The 16991-nt window shown below is 36.8% G+C and overlaps 2 protein-coding genes across 5 annotated transcripts in view; one reads left to right on the forward strand and one right to left on the reverse strand.

Moving 5' to 3' along the window:
• The window catches only part of Cep83 (centrosomal protein 83), a 132018-nt gene extending 120221 nt beyond the window's left edge, over positions 1-11797 (forward strand). For all 4 annotated transcript variants that reach the window (XM_029563096.1, XM_008832085.2, XM_029563097.1 and 1 more), the window contains 3 exons: positions 6663-6766; positions 10356-10545; positions 11582-11797. In XM_029563096.1, the coding sequence (XP_029418956.1) occupies positions 6663-6766; positions 10356-10545; positions 11582-11686 (399 nt within the window). In that variant the 3' untranslated portion in view covers positions 11687-11797. The remainder of the gene's footprint in view (positions 1-6662; positions 6767-10355; positions 10546-11581) is intronic.
• Positions 11798-12875: 1078 nt separating this feature from the next.
• The window catches only part of Plxnc1 (plexin C1), a 162803-nt gene continuing 158687 nt past the window's right edge, over positions 12876-16991 (reverse strand). The window contains exons 29-31 of the mRNA XM_008832087.3: positions 16642-16782; positions 16474-16548; positions 12876-15308 (exon numbers count right to left, since the gene is read on the reverse strand). Coding sequence (XP_008830309.1) covers positions 15204-15308; positions 16474-16548; positions 16642-16782 — 321 coding nt within the window. The 3' untranslated portion in view covers positions 12876-15203. The remainder of the gene's footprint in view (positions 15309-16473; positions 16549-16641; positions 16783-16991) is intronic.

Here is a 16991-nt window from a genome sequence, read left to right on the forward strand (position 1 = left end):
ATAATTCAACTGTAAAAAAAAAAGACAGCTTTGTAATGGTTTTAGAGTATGAGAGATAAATCCAAGAAGATGGATTTTAGACTGATCTTCTGGTTGAAATAGTTACTTACTAACATTGGGAAAATTATGGAATGAACAAACTTGAGAGTAAAATAACCATGCATTTTGAACATTAAGTTTTTGAAATGCAGTTACTTGCTCATTGTCCTGCACGAGTTGATGTGCTAAAAAAGTCTGTTTACAGCTTTGTAATGGTTTTAGAGTATGAGAGATAAATCCAAGAAGATGGATTTTAGACTGATCTTCTGGTTGAAATAGTTACTTACTAACATTGGGAAAATTATGGAATGAACAAACTTGAGAGTAAAATAACCATGCATTTTGAACATTAAGTTTTTGAAATGCAGTTACTTGCTCATTGTCCTGCAAGAGTTGATGTGCTAAAAAAGTCTGTTCTCAGGCAAGCAATGTTTGTTGTTCAATGGGCCTTTAGGAGGTAAAACCTCATGGGAGATTCTTGGTCATTAAAGACATACCTTTGAAAGGGATGTGGGATCCCAGTCTCTCTGCTTTCTTTTCATTCCTGTAAATCATTTGTTCCATTAAATCCTCCTGCCATGGTGTTATACTAGAACCTCACCAGAGACCCAAAGCAATGGGGGATACCTGATCTTAGACTGGAACTTAAAAGACTATGAACCAAAACAGAACTTTTCTCTTTATAAGTTAATTGCCTTGGGTATTTTGTTATAGTAATGTGTCACTGATAAATACACATACCTATTAGACTTCTATGCGAAGATCTTAAATTAGTTGAATTCATGAATCTGACTAGAGGTAGGTTGGATTAGATAAATAAAAAGCTGGGAATCATCAACATAGAAAGTGTATTTAAAGCAGTAGAACAAATCTGAGAATTGAACTTTAAGGAATTCTGAAATTTAGAAGTTGTGGAGACAAAAGTACTGAGCAGTATGGTAGAAGCAACAAAGAAGTACTAGATGCCAAAGGAAAAAAACACCTCCCAAAGCATCACCTTTGATTCAAGTTATATTGATAGGTATGGTCATACGCTACTATATGAAAACCAAAAATAGATTTTGCTTTGTGGTAATTGTTGGTGACCTTCACAAGGGTTGTTTCCATGGTATAGTAAGACACAATTAGAGTCAGGAAAATTTAGTTATTTAGGAAAATTAGCTTGTCTAAGGAGTTTGGTTGGGGAAAAGAGGAGAGAAATGGCATTTCTAGCCCAGGAGGATTATAGATGTTTTTTAAGGAGGATGAAATTGTAGACTATTTCAGTGCCACAGGGACAGTTATAGGAATGATGATACCCTTTATTAGGCAGATGAGCATGAGGCTGAGTTTAGAGGGGAAGGGATAGTATCTTATTCTCTTTTGAGTGTGCTGTAACAAAGATGCTGATAGTTCATGCAGAAATAAAAATTTGTTGACTGTTGGAAAGGCAGGGAAGTTCAGTATCCATGCCTTGGCAGATGATGTGTCTGGTGAGGGCCTACTTTCTGGTTCATAGATGGCAACTTCTAGCTGTGTTCTTACATAGTGAAGGGGAGAAGGCCTTCCTTGGGCCTGTTTATTTTTATACTGGGTCACTAATCCTGGTATTGAAGTTATTTCTTCATAAGAGAATCATGCCTCAAAAGTCCCTATCTTCATGGGGACAAGGATTTTAACCTATGAATCTTAGTGGAACAAATAACAGATAGGAAATGATATATCTTTCACAACTGGAAAAAGATAATGAATAACTGTACATTTTAAAAATTGGTGGATGAGTGGAGATGTGTTAATCTTCCCCATATTCCTTCATTATTTTAGTGGGGGAAAAAAGGTCATCTTATAGCATGAAGATGAGATTGGAGGAAAAACAGATACAAAAGAATAACAGGAAATTGGAAAAGTGACTAGATTGAGGAAATTTAGTAGGATTTTTAGAGACCACTGGGGTCCATTTGAAACTAGTGGTTATTAGATTACAGTGGTAGCAATCACATCATTTATGTGTGTATGTCACCTATATTCAGTTTCATGAGTCCAGGCATACAATATGTAAGAGAATCGTATTTAACCAAGGTCAGAGTTTTCCAGGCAAATTTGAAGAAAAATCAGAATATGGTTTAGTCATGGTAATAAGAGTCAGGGGAGTGGGGGGGATGGTAATGATGGAGCTAAAGGCATTCATTGAATCTTTTTGTCAGCCAACCCCTGTGCATGGACAGGGGTGTGTGTGTGTGTGTGTGTGTGTGTGTGTGTGTGTGTGTGTGTGTGCTCACCTGGCAAAACAGTACTTAGTAAATAGTTGTTTGCTTTTATAATGATGGATGAGGGTACCACTGCACATAAACTGTATCTTGAGGAAGTTCACAGTATCCTGTACACTGATAATAATGCTTTTTTTTAAAAAAAATTTGTGTGTATGAGTGTATTGCTTGCACATCTGGAAGTGTACCCATGTCAGATGAAGGCATCATCAGATCTCCTGGAACTGGAGTTAGGGACAGTTGTTAGCTGCCATGTGGGTGATGAGAATTGAACCTGGTCCTCTGGAAGAGAAGCCATACTCTTAACCTCTGAGCCATCTCTCCAGTCCCTCAATTAAGATTTGTGGATGAAGGCTGGAGAAATAGATAACTATTATTTCAAAGAACCCAAGTTTGTTTCCAAGCACCGACAGTAGGCAGCTCACAACCACCTCTGACTCCAGCTCCAGGGGATACAATGCCTCTGACTTGCAAGGGCAAAACACTCATCTATGCCTTACCCCCTCCCCCCCTGTGTGTGTGTGTGTGTGTGTGTGTGTGTGTGTGTGTGTGTGAGTGACCCAGCCCTCACATTCCAAGGTATTTACTCAAATCATTTTAAAATTTTCATTTTGAAGAATTGAAACAAAACCACTTATACTTGCTTTATGCCGGTACTTTAAAACAGCCAGCACATCCTTTAGTAGGTAAATGGATAAAACTGGTGCATCCACACAGTATAATATCAGCAATACAAAGATGTGAGTCCTCAACGTATACAAAGATATGGAAGAACCTTAAATGCATATTGCTAGGTGAAAGAAGTTTTGATTCCAAATATAATTTAGACAAGGCTAACATATGAAGATAGTGAAAAGATAAGTGCTTACTAGAGATTGAGGATGGAGGAAAGAATGACTAGGTAGATAGAGCAGAGGGAAGTTTTAGGACAATAAAACTGTGCTGTATGATACTGTAATGGATGAACATAGGATAGTATACATCTGGTACAAAACCCATAGAAGTATGCAGTACACTGAATAAATCCTGATATAAACTATAAACTTTAGTTATAAAAATATATCAATATTGGTTCATCAATTTTAAGTAATGTACCTAACAAAGCAAAATGTTAATAAAGTAAGCCAAGTGGATGAGGCAGTATATGGAAATTACCTATTTTTTGTTTAGCTTTTCTGTAAACCTAAATTGCTGTAAGAAATAAAATTCAAAAAATAGAAAAAAAGGGCTCCAAACAGGGCCAGTGAGATGGCTTAGTGTGTAGTGTATAAAGGTACTTGCTGCCAAGCCTAACTACCTGAGTTTGATTTCTGGGAGTGTCAGCTTCCACATGTTCTCCTCTGGTCTTTACACACATGCAAATGTAAAACAATACAAAAAACAAGTATAATGAGGAAATAACTGACATCAAAACCCAAGAGAAATAACAAATATAAACACCTCCAGAGGGGGATCCAAGTAATCAGAAATAGATTTTAAAGTAACATGTTGCATATGCTTAGAAATAAAAGTGTGAGATTGCACCAGAAAAAGGAATAGCATTTTTACAAAGCAAGTTTAGAACTAAAAACACAGTACCTAAACCTTTAACAAACAGATTTAATAAATAATCACTTGGATAAGGGAAATCAGTGAAACTCAGCAAATGTGGAAAGCTGAAATGGAAATATTACATTTAAAAAGATAAAATTGGTTATGCTGTAGCAAGACTTATTTTCGGACAACTCAGACAGTTGACTAGATAAGCACAAATGAGTATCATTAATGAAAGGGCTATCACAACATACTGTAACAATAGTAAAATTTAAGGATATTATAAGAAATGCTTGTGCTGATTAAGCACTTTAGATGAAATTAATACATTCCTTGAAGAACATCTTAATAAAGCCAATATGAGAGTAATTAAGAAATCTGGAGTCTTATATCTATTAAAGATAAGGAAATGGAATTTTTATTAAAACCTTCCAAAAAGAAAATTTTTCATTTGGCTTCGTTGGTAACTTCTTCTAAATAATTAAGGAAGGAATAATATTAGCCTTGCACTCTGCCAGGTAATAGAAAGTGAAAAGAACATTTCATAAATTTTTAGGAGGTTCAAACCTGCCACAATCATTGTAAGAAAAAAACTACATTATTAAACAGATAAGAAAATTGTAAATATTTGCAAACTAAATGTAGTGATACACTAAAATGATAATATGTCTCGAGAATTTAAGGTTCATTCTAGGACTAAAGGCCAGTTAATGTGCAAAATGGATCAGTATCATTCAGTGTCCTTACAACAAAGAAAGAATATTTTCATCTTATTGGACACAGAAAATTTTTGAGAAAATCCAGTATTTTTCATAATAAAACATATTACCAAATTAGTAATATGGGGAAATTTTCAATCTGATAATTGGTATTTACAAAAAAAATCCTGCAGTTAACTCATACTTACTGATTAAATATTAAATGTTTCCTCCATTCATCCAAGTAGACCCACCATTAACATTTATTCATTATTTTCATTATGTTCCTGGAGGTTCTAATGTTATGTAGGGGCTGGAGGCTGGAGAGATGGCTCAGCAGTTAAGAGCACTGATTGCTCTTGCAGAGGACCCAAGTTTGATTCCCAACACCCACATAGCAGCTAACAATGGTCAATAACCAGCTAACACCAGTTTCAGGGGAGCTGACCTCCTCTTCCAACCTCCGTGGGCACTGCACAACACTGGTACACTTACATGCAGATAATATACTCATACACATAAAATAAGAATAATAAAATATTTTTTAAAAAGAAATGAATGCCTGAAGAGGAGGAAATATCTATGTTGTCATTCATAGATAACATGATTGTATATGCATAAAACATAAACAAATCTATCAACAAGCATAAAAATACGTGGATTTGTTTGTTTTTGTTCGAGACAGGGTTTTACAATTTTGCCCTGCCTGGCCTGCAGCAGAAAGGCTAAGGATAGCCATAGCAGTTACTTCTGGAATGCTGCTATTTCTAGTTCTGTCACAACTGGAAGTAACCTCAATGACCATGGGTAGTGGACTGGGTGAAGATAATGAGTTTTGCAGTAGTCCAAAGTGGAGAGCAGTATGCAGCAATGAATGAGCCATGCCTTCGAGTAATAATGAGTATTCTCACAGCATGTTGAGTGAAAGAACAAGTCATTTGCAAAAAGCTATTTCCATTTGTGAAATTCAAAGGTATCCAGAACTATAGCTTTGGAAATAAATGAGTTGGTTACCCTTTCAGAAGATGGAGGGCTCATGGTTAGAAGAGGGAAAGGTAGGGATACTCTGTCATGGCCGTGTTCTTGACCTTTGAGGCAGTCATGGCAGCATTTGCTTTGTGCTTTCTCGTGGAAACTTTTTTTAATGTTTTATTTTTATTTTTTGTGTATCGCGTGTATTGCCTGCATGTATGTAAAGTGCACCCATGTCATGCACTGCCCACGGACATCAGAAGAGGGTGTTGGACTCCCTGGAACTGGAGTTATGGATGGTTGTTAACAGCCTTGAGAGTGCTGGGAATTGAAGCAGGGTCTTCTGCAAGAGCAGCCAGTGCTCTTAACCACTGAGCCATCTCTTCAACCCCCAACTTTTTCTTTCTGTACTGTAAAATTAAATTTATTTTCCTCTTAATACTTAGAAAGGCCTTCTTTTAAATTGAGATGTAAATGCCATCTTATCTTTCTGGTCCTTTCATTTTTTTGCCTTGGTAGTATTTTATCACCTACAAAAAGGCTTTTAATTTTGTTTTACTTCATATCTTTTTTAATTTTTTATATTTTTATTTTATGTGTATACATGTATTGCCTACATGTAGGTAAGTGCACCCATGTTGTGCAATGCCCATGGAGGACAGAAGAGGCTGTCTGATCCCCTGGAACTGGAGTTACAGACAGTTGTTAGCTGCCATGTGGGTACTGGGATTTGAACCCGGGTCTTCTGCAAGAACAGCCAGTGTTCTTAACCACTGAGCCGTCTCTCCAGCCCCTACTTCATATCTTTTAAATATGTATCACCAGAGATAGTGAAGAGCTCATGCTTTCCTTTGTAGATGACAGGCATACTCAGTAAAATTTGATTCCTTCCCTTTCTAGATTTTTTTTATTTACAATAATTTGATTGATACTAATTTTCTGATTTGGCATTCATAAGACTATTTGTCATGTTGTGAATATGAGATAGATCTATAGTTTATTGTCTTTGTAGTTTTCAGTAAGAGCCATGTAGACTAATCTTTATTCCTAGTAGTCACTGAAAACATCACTCTCTAAATAAACATAATAAAAAGGCCTTAAATATTTACCATAGTTTTGTTCCAATAGGAAATTGTTTTAACATACTTATTCATATTAATCTTTCTTTTTCTAGAGAAAAGCTCTTCATGAAAACAAATTGAAGAGACTGCAAGAGAAAGTAGAAGTCTTGGAAGCAAAGAAAGAAGAATTGGAGACAGAAAACCAGGTTTTAAATAGGTAATGTGTTTGTGTAATATAGAACTTAGTTTCTTTTAAAACTTTTTAAAAATTTACTTATTTTTTAATAATGTGTATTTTTTAATAATGTGTGTACCTGCATGAATTTCTGTGCACATGTGTGGCAGGAGCCCATAGATGCCGGAAGAGGATATCAAATCGCCTGGAACTGGAGTTACAGGCAGTTGTAAGCAACCATATTGGTATTGGGAACCCAACCCAGGTCCTCTACAAGAGCAATAAGTGCTCTTAACTACTGAGCCATCTCTCCAGTCCCAGAACTTGGTTTCCAAGTGTTACATACTTTGTTTTACTTTCATATATTTATGGCCCAGCATACTGGTGTATTCTTTTTTGAAAAAAGTATTTTTTTTATTCATTTTTTAAATTTTATATGTATGAGTGTATTGGCTGTATGTAAGTGTGCCTGTGTTGTGTAATGTCCATGGAGGCCGAAAGAGGGCTTTGGATCCCCTGGAACTGGAGTTACAGACAGTTGTTAGCCACCATGTGAGTGCTGAGAATCAAACCTGGCTCCTCTGCAAGAGTAGCCAGTGCTCTTAACTGTTGAGCCATCTCTCCCACCCTGGTATACTCCTTTAATCCCAGCACTTGGGAGGTAGAAGCAAGTGGATCCCTGTAAGTTTGAGGCCAGCTTGGTCTACATAGAAATTCTAGGCCATCCATGTCTGTATAATAAAGACCCTTTTTCCTCCTCCCTGTAAAGTATTTACAAGATTTCTAAAACTATTTGATAGCTCCTAATGCATTAACTTTTATTTTTTTCTTTCTAACTTAATATTCCCTCAAATCAAAAAGATTATCATATGCCAGGTATTTTGTAGTATGGTTGAGCTTAACAAAAAGGCCAGTCATTGGTTTTGGTATCTAGGAGTGGTATGATGTCTTGTTAAGGTAAGAAAATTGTGACTATTTGCATAGGTCTGAACATTGTGACTACAAAACTTTGAATCTTATATTAGTCTTGAGTTTCCTAATATAGAAAAATAATACTGGGCTTCAGCTTCTAGTTTTGCAAGTGCATTTGAACACAGCTGATAATATCATAACTGTTCTTGAGCAGAGATTTACCCTATTAAGTTGGTGATAGTGGCATTATATGACCCATTTGAATTAAGGTAATAAAAAAACTTTTTGAATTGTTAATTAGTAGTAGCCTTAGAAAATTTAATCAAGAATTAGACTTTCCTGTAATGAAAATTACCTGTATCATGCATCAGTGTTTTATGATGGGCACTGGTGTTCTTGAACAAAATGTAAACGGTTGTTTTTTAGAACACTTAAGAGATTTCTGCAATGGGGAATTCTTGCCAACTTTATAATCTGTCTTAAAATAGGAAGTCATCAGTTTTATTCTAAAACCACATTCAAGGGGCTAGAGAGATGCTTAAACTGCTAAAGAGTACTGGCTGCTTTTGCAGAGGACCTGGGTTTGGTTCCCAGCACCAACATGACAGCTAACTTCCATAACTCCAGTTCCAGGAAATTCAGTGCCCTCTTCTGGCCTCTTCAGGCATTGCATGACATGGCTACAATTGCATACATTCAAACACATAATATAAAACACATTCAACTCTTTCATAACTTTTAATGTCGAAATATCCATTTAAGACTGAGCAGCTCTAGCACAGATCACCTTTGAATGATTTTGATACTATATTGGATATTTGATTATTCTTATGACTAATTATTGGGAAAGTATGTCCACGAATATGATTTGTAAAAGCTTGCAAAGTTATTTTTTTTCTTATTTATTTTTATTTTTGTACAGGTATATTGCCTGCATGTACGTAAGTGCACCCATGTGGTGCAGTACCCACAGAGGACAGAAAGAGGGTATTGGATCCCCTGGAACTGGAGTTACAGACAGTTGTTAGCTGCCCTTGTGGATGCTGGGAGCTAAACCCTGGTCCTTTGCAAGAGCAGCCAGTGCTATTAGCCACTGAGCCATTTCTCCAGCCTCCCCCCACACCCCCCAGTTGGATTTTTTTTTTTCTTAAAGTTTGGTAGCTTCACCTTTGATTACCTACCATATAAGGGATTACAAAAAACAAGAGTGCTTTTTCTTTTCTCACACAATCAACACAACATTTTGATCTCAGATGTATGGAGGTTTTCCCTACAAACCAAGTGCCAGTTCTCTAATGTACACCGGCTGAGTGTCCTGTAATTCAGTACTGACACTGCCACAGGGTCCGTCCAAGACTGCTTTCACTCTAGATGTTAGTCACAAAGCCCAGCTTATGACCTGTACCTTTGAGCAACAGACTGTAAATTAGGGTTCTCATGACCCTCAGCGTGGTTCCATTATTTTGCTAGAGTGACTCACAAAACTGAGGTACACACCCTAGTTTTACTTACCAATTCTTTTAAAAGATACTACAGTAGATATAGATGAGCAGCCAAATGGACGAGTATAAAGTAAAAGCCATGAGGAAATGTTTATGCCCTGAACAAATACCACCCTCCAGGCTTCTCTATGTATTTGGCAAACCTAATGCTCCTTAAAATAGTCCTTTGGGTTTTTTTGTTTGTTTTGTGTGCATGCTGTGTGTGCATGTGCATGTGGAGGTGACAGGTCAATGTAGTGTGTTATCTTCAGTTGCTCTCCACCTTACTCGGCACCAGCCCTTCCTTTTGGGTTTTATGACAACCTTGTTACATAGGCATGTTTGATTACATTATTGGTCACTGATGATCAACTCAACCTTCAGTTCTCCCCCTTTCCAGAAGTGGAGGTAGGGTGGGGATCAAAATTCTAAATTTGTGATGATGTCATGGCCTTTCTGGTGACTTGCTCCATTCTAAAATTTTATAGGGTCCTTCAGCCACTAATTATCTTATTACTTGTACGAAAGTTGCTTTTCATTTCTGAGATTCTAAGAGGAGCTATGTGTTAGGAACCAGAGGCCAAATTTGTACTTTTTAAATTATATCAGTATCACATTTACATGTTCAAAATAAGATTGAATTATATGGAACTCTCTATATTTGACTACATTTCATGTAGAAAAATGGCAGATTCATTAACCCAACATTTAATTTTTTATTTCTGTAAGATGAGGCACTTTTGTGGTTTAGAATCACCTTTTAGTTTCTGGATTCAGAGTGGAAATTAAAGTAAAAGTGCCAAAATATATTTAGTCTTTGATTAACTGACAAATAAAACTATAATTAACTGATAATCCACAAAGCTAATAATCACATGTGATTAAGATGTAATAGCTAGGCATGGTGTTCAACAACTGTATTCCCAACACCTGAGGTGTGAAGCCATGCTGGGCTAGTCAATTCCATACCAACTTCAGCTACAATGGTAGGGTAGTGTGATGTCATTTTCCCCTTTATTTTTCTAGGTAAGTAGATTTTCATCCGTATGGATTGGGGTGTGTGTGTGTGTGTATGTATGTGTATGGTGTGGGGTGTGTGTGTGTGGTGTGGGGTATGTGTGTGTGTATGATTGATAATTTAGAAATCTTTCTCTCAATTAAAAATTATATTCTCTGAATCATACTGTTCTGTAATTGGGTATGATTACTAAAGAACAGAAATACCTTTTCTTTTTAAGACAAAATGTTCCATTTGAAGACTATACAAGGCTTCAAAAACGACTAAAGGATATACAGAGAAGACATAATGAATTTCGAAGTCTGATTTTGGTCCCTAACATGCCTCCAACAGCATCTATCAATCCTTCTAGCTTTCAGTCATCAGCCATGGTTCCTGGCATGGAACTTTCCTTTCCTCCTCATTTGCAGGTATAAGCATTTATTTTAGGAAAAAGTCAAAAAAAAAATTTAAACCACTTTAAAGAACTAAAACTTATTTCCATTTAAGAGCAGTTTCTGAGAAGTAAATTTAAATTTACTCTTATCCCTTAGTGATGGAGATACAGATATCTTAGGAGTAAAATCTCATATTTAGCAATAGGTCAGTAACAGAATTAATGAGTCTTTGAATAACCTATCAAGAATTTACTCATACAACACACTGCATTTTCAACATACTATTTTATTTATTTATTTATTTATTTATTTATTATCATCTATTTATTTACTATGTAGATCAGGTTGGCCTTGTGCTCACAGAGATCCGCCTACCTCTGCCTCCTGAATGCTGGGATTAAATGCATGTGCCACCATGCCCAGCTCAACATACTATTTTAATACCAATCAAAAATGGTTTGAGAGCAGGTATTATTACTATTCCTAATTCATAGATGAGGAAACTGAGTCAGGGCAGTGAGAGGTAACTTACTTAAGTTCATAGCTGAATAAATGAGAGTTAAGCTTCTTTAAACCTAAATTGGTTAGATTCCAAAACCTAGGCTCTTTCTGCTCTATAAGACCCCTGCGATATTGAAGGAATCAAATTGGATGGTATTCACAAGCCGTGGACTATTATTAAGTAATTATGTTTTACAGTATAGGCACAGAAGATTTGTCACTGGATAAGTCTTAGACAAGGTGCTTTGTTTTTAAGAAACTGCCATTAAACTCCAGTCTTTGTTTGAAAGTCGCCATCTATCATCTGTATACCTGTGCCCTGCCTTAGCATTTTCTAATTTGCTCCCTAGTGAATTTTACACCTAGGAAAGAATAGACTGTGGGTTTTGCTTAAGGCTAGAGCCAGAGGCAGGAGAGACACAGGAATAGTCATTTCACCCATGCTGCTATGTTTTAGACTGCTAAAATGGACATTGTTGCAGGCCTGTGTAAGAAAGGCAGATGGCAGTGACTTTCCAAGTTTTTCTAACAGTTTCTTTTACTGTGCTTTTCTGTGCCATTTTTAAAGGAGGAACAGCATCAAAGGGAACTCTCTCTACTTCGAAAAAGACTGGAAGAACTAGAAACAACACAAAGGAAACAGCTAGAGGAACTTGGAACTCCTGGAGATTGATGTTGCAGGAAAGGCAACTATAGCAAAAGGGGTGAAGTCAGAGACTTGATAAAGCATGAAGTTTAACATGTAGCATTGAGGTACTTTATTACTGTTTGCCAAAATCCATGAGCTGCCTCACAAAAGGGTACCAGCTACATGCTGTACTGCATGAGTACCAGAATTTAGGACTATACTAATGAAGCATTAAAAGATTTTCAGAGCTAATTAGAATATGTATTGGCAATCCTTTGAAAATGTAAAAAAATAAAAGGAATCAAGTTTTTATATTAATTTTTACTGTTCTGAATTTTTCTGTCATTTTGCCTGAAATAGGCCCATCTTGAATTCCTTTTTCCTAATCTTTGAGATACTTGCTTGGCAGTAACAAGATCAGTAAATGTCTGGTTTCCTATATTCAAAAATTATAAACCTCAAGTTTTTGGGAAAAGACCATTTTAACGAGCATAAAACTTACAAGTATCTAAGTATATATGTATGTGTGTGTGTGTGTGTTCGTTATGGAGGCCTTTACCTTTTCTAAAAGCTGTGCACTTAATTTATAAAGAACTTAATAAATATTTTTGTATCGATATCGCTTTGTGTTTAATTTCAGTAATTATATACTATATATGTAATATAGTGTCACTTCTTTTGGCTCCACTGAGTTGGAATTTGTAGGAAATTAAATCCTATGGCTGTTTTTTAAAAGGGGTTGTTGATGGTAAAACGCGAAGCCAGTGGGGTCTCTGGAAGTGTTGCTGGTATTTAGTTTTGTTTCCCACTGCTTAGGATCTAACCAAGTAATTATGTTGTATTTACTTTGTTTTTCATTGTGCACATTTGGAAACTTCTTGATGTAGCATCTTTTAGAGGAATTCTGCTGGAATAATTTCATGTCAACAAAGCAAAGCTCAAGTCTGCCAGAGTCAATGGATTGTTCATTATACAGAAGTCTTCACAGTCAAAAGTCCAGGTGGATAGTTGAAGACAGGAACATAATTGAGAAGCCCTTAGCATCATTTAGCAAGGACCTATGTTTACTTAATGGAGCTGCTTTTTTATAGACTGTACAATAACACCATGTTCCTGAAAGTTAATTTCCATGGAGCCACTTAGAATAAAAAACCTATTATAACTAGAAAATTGGAAATAATAAAAAGACAAACAGTCCACAGTTACATCAAAATGTTTATTTTTTGGATATAGACATTTAAAACATTTATCTCCAAGAACAGCTTCAATCAGGTATACAGTAAGAAATAGACTTTAAATCCTAATACGGAAAAGGTAACAGAAGTAATCTTTAAATGCTGCTGTAGACACTAGTGTTAGAAAAAAAAGTTTATAAATGAATTGTTTTGCACCAAAAAATATGCAAAGAAACTTGAAAATAGATATTGTTTGCCATTTGTTTCTCTAGTTGCTGTTTAATATAGACCCAGTGACTGATTGTCTTCAGCACACATCTAATTTGGCCATTCTCTGCATTTGGCTAATGTGATTCAAAATGTTATCTAGATAGTGCTTTTCACTGGAGGATTGACAAACACGCTACATACATTAGTGAATCTTCATACCACCTCAGTGAGGTAGGTTAGAAATATTATACAGAAATTGAGGCACAAAGAGGTAAGTGACTTGCCCAAAGTTCCTAACTCCTGGAAGAGGCAGTAACTCTCCACACAGGACTAATGTCAGAGAGCTGGACAGGGACACCTTGTGTAGCATTTAGTAATACTCAGAAAAAGCTGTGGCTGAACCTTTGAGTTTTCTGTACCCAGAGAAGGGAAAGTCTTTTGGGCAACTCTCCTACCCTTGGCCTTCAACTCTCCTCCAACTGTTCTCTTATGAATGCCTTCACCTCTTTGAAGACTGTAGCAGCTTTAGATGGGGACCAGACCTCTCACCTTTCTATTTAAAAGTAAACTATTTGGTAGTAGTTTTGACTTGTGTCCATTGGACAGACAGAAGCCACAAGTGACAGGATTGGGAAGGTGCCTATCCAGGGCAGTAACTGAACAGTTGAGATGTTACCTCTCTTATACTTTTATCAGCTATTAAGGAGCAAAAAAGGTTTGTTTGTATTTACCAAGACAAATTCACATTTTGTTCTAGATGGTCCATACAGTATTGGTAAATGGTTTTAAGGAATGTGTGCTTAATGTTTTATTACTAATTGAAAAAAAATTCCTTTGTAGATTGGTGATTTGGAGCACCAAGGGTTAAAGGTGCCTGCCATGAGGAAAGCTTGAGAGTTGCCAATTACACTTTTTACTTCTGTTTACTAGAAGGAAAACACAGTGGTATTAAAATTGGTCATGAGCAGCAAAAATTCAGGAATAAAAAAATCAGCAATAAAAAAGACTACAGTATAACTGGATATGGGAATTCTTTGGAAAAAAAAAAAAAGGTATGAATAAAATGGGTATTTTAAATTCTTTCTCCTGTAAGGAATACTTTCAGAAAGTACATAGTAAGACTAAGATACCAAGTTGTACTAATATTTTCTAGGCCTTGGGCCTCAAATATATATATATTTATATATAATACTCCAATGTGAACAACAATTTGATGAAATGTAAAGTGTATCTTTTTTTTTTAAACCACACACAAGTATTTATAACCACAGGGTTCACCAGAAATCTAAAGCAAGGAGACACTAGCATAGAAATGTAGGATTACAGGAGTGACTTACACTTTCACAGACAGTTCTGATCAAACAGAAGTATAGCAATGAGCTCTTCCTACAATACCCAACCAACATGTCCACTACCAGATACATGTAAAGGTAAAAAAGAAACACACATCAGGACAATGTCTGGAAAAAAAATGCTGTTGCATTTCAATTAAACCCACTCACTCTCCTTGCTTTAGAGCTCCTTGATGAAATGGAGGTGAGCTGATGAGTGCAGCTGGCAACCACTGACAAACACGAGCCCTTTCAACAATGTTGCAACACTGTTAGTTTTTGGTTTAAACACACACACTCACAAATGCTAAGTGTATACACACTACCAAATTCTGCCTTCAGCCTTTCCAAGAACTACTGGGGAATGTTCCAGTGCTGCAGATCCTCAAGGTTGCCCTAAAACCCCCACCTTGTTTCCAAATGACTCATTTCACATTTTGTTTTGAGCATTGTTGTATCCCTTTTCTGTGAAGTGCAGTGTAGTCACAAGTGCTACAAAGCTGTAGTTTCCAACAAAGCCACTTAGATATCATTGTGCTTGAGTGGGGACTGTAGTTACAATACTGACACTTGCTTACTGGCCCTGTATTCTCTGTAAACAAGGAGGCTGTTTGCAACAACCACTTTAACTCTATTTACAGAAAGGTTCCCATGGTATACCCACAGGCACAGTGGTTGATATGCTTTCTAAAAGCTGTGCACGTGCCTTGGTCTCTTAAAAGATAGAGCTCAAAGTGGAACCTATGTGCAAACTTAAGAAATTCACGACAAAGAGTAGCTTAAGTAGCCATTTTGCTCCCAAGTCGTCTGAAGAACTTTGCCAGATTAAGCCAGGCCCCAGAGTGCTTACATCCACTTGCATTTCTTCTTTTCATCAAATAATACTTTCACATGCAAGAGTTGTTTCTGAGCTTCTTCCAGCCCTCGTTCTCTTTCTAGTTTATTTAGAATCTGTTGACAATTAGAACAGTTATTTTAGATATAGTTTTAGCATTATAATTTGGGTGGGCTTTTTTTTTTTTTTTTTGCATTCCTGTGAGTGGTAAAATCTGTATGAAACAGATGCCAACATTTTCTATGATCATTTCCATACTCACTTTGCAAGTTGTTTTGCTAAGTCATTACCACAGGATCAACAACACTTGAGCTTAATATAGAAGCCCACAAGAAATACCAACTATTTGCTTACAAATATGGGGCCAGACTTCCAAGGCCCTGCTTTATGCATTATGTCACAGCCATTCCAAGCACAGCAAGCATTCCTGGGCAGCCAGCATGCAGGCAAGTATTCTTCCTTAAATGCAGCAGGCAAGGGCATCTGGTCAGAGATGAATACTTCCATCCCTATCCCTCCCCTCCCCTTCTGGGCAGTGCTGTCCCTCCTTCTCCCCTCCCCAGTGCTTTTCCCTTCTCACCCCTGGCCCCTGGAGAGGGATGCTTATCATGTTTAAGGAACTCATTGCCTCTACCCTACCTTAGCTCTTCACTTGATCTTCAAGTAGCAAATGGAATTGGTGAGCTATTCTCACCATTGACATGGATAGCCTGTCCCAGCATGACTGAGTGGGGGGGAATCAGGGAAGGGGGAATTAACATATATTTGGAAACAATGCATCCAGATTAAGGAGAATTAATCATAAAGGAGAATGGTAGTTTGCTACTAAAGGTTGTAAAAAGCCTGAATTAGAACATTTGTTATTGCAATAGTTGCTTTAAGTTAGAAGTATAATTTCATATAACTATTGAAAACAGAATCTAGATGATTTAACAGATTTAGCTTTCATTTTTAGCAGGCTATAATCAAACATATAAGCTGGCCCCATTTAATAGGGTCACAATTTACTTAACAAAGATTACTTGAATCAGCATGGCTTTAGGCCCCATGATCGCAAATGTAAATTCAGGCTGGTCCAAAGGTGGGCAGCATAATAAACCACAAGAGGGGCAGCCATGTGCAGGGTCTGGCTCCGCGCCAGGATCCCCCATCTCAGACAGGCTTCGTGGCCTCCCCTTCTGTCTGTTTGGGATGCCAGAGGTGTCCTGAGACCTGAAGTATTCTATAACCAAATTCTTGTGACTGACTCATAGGTTAAAAAGATGATAAATAAAATCTTACCTCATCAAAATATTTTACGATGTATTTGTAGATTTCTGTCAAGGCCACTTCTTCATTAAATTCATTTTCATGTTTCTAAAAGAAAAGCTTGTTGAGAGGCTCTGAAAAGACCTTTTTTTTTGTAAGAAACCAAATTATCCTAAGCTTATGTCTGCTTTCTAGTAATACCTTAGATTCCTGAGTTAAGAATTCTTCCATTTCTAAAGATGACAATGGAGGCAAATCCCTGATTGCTTTGTAATAAGATTTCACTTCTTCTTTGTAGGTTGGTATATCCTTGGCATAGAGAAGTTTGTTAGTTGGTGCTTCCTGAAAAACAGCAACAGCCACAAAAGTAAAATCCCATGGGGGTAGTTTATAACAGGACAATGTACCTGAACTTCAACCAGCTTTACAAACTCCTGGTAACAAGTCTTCATGCAGTAGGCCTCAGTAAATTTGAGTGACTGACTGCCATCTAGATAGTTCTGGTGAGTCACTGTTATTTTCAGGCAGATTAAATGCTAATATATTCAGTC

This window comes from Nannospalax galili, unplaced genomic scaffold (assembly GCF_000622305.1).
Source record: "Nannospalax galili isolate Female #2095 unplaced genomic scaffold, S.galili_v1.0 scaffold734, whole genome shotgun sequence".
NCBI lineage: Eukaryota > Metazoa > Chordata > Mammalia > Rodentia > Spalacidae > Nannospalax > Nannospalax galili.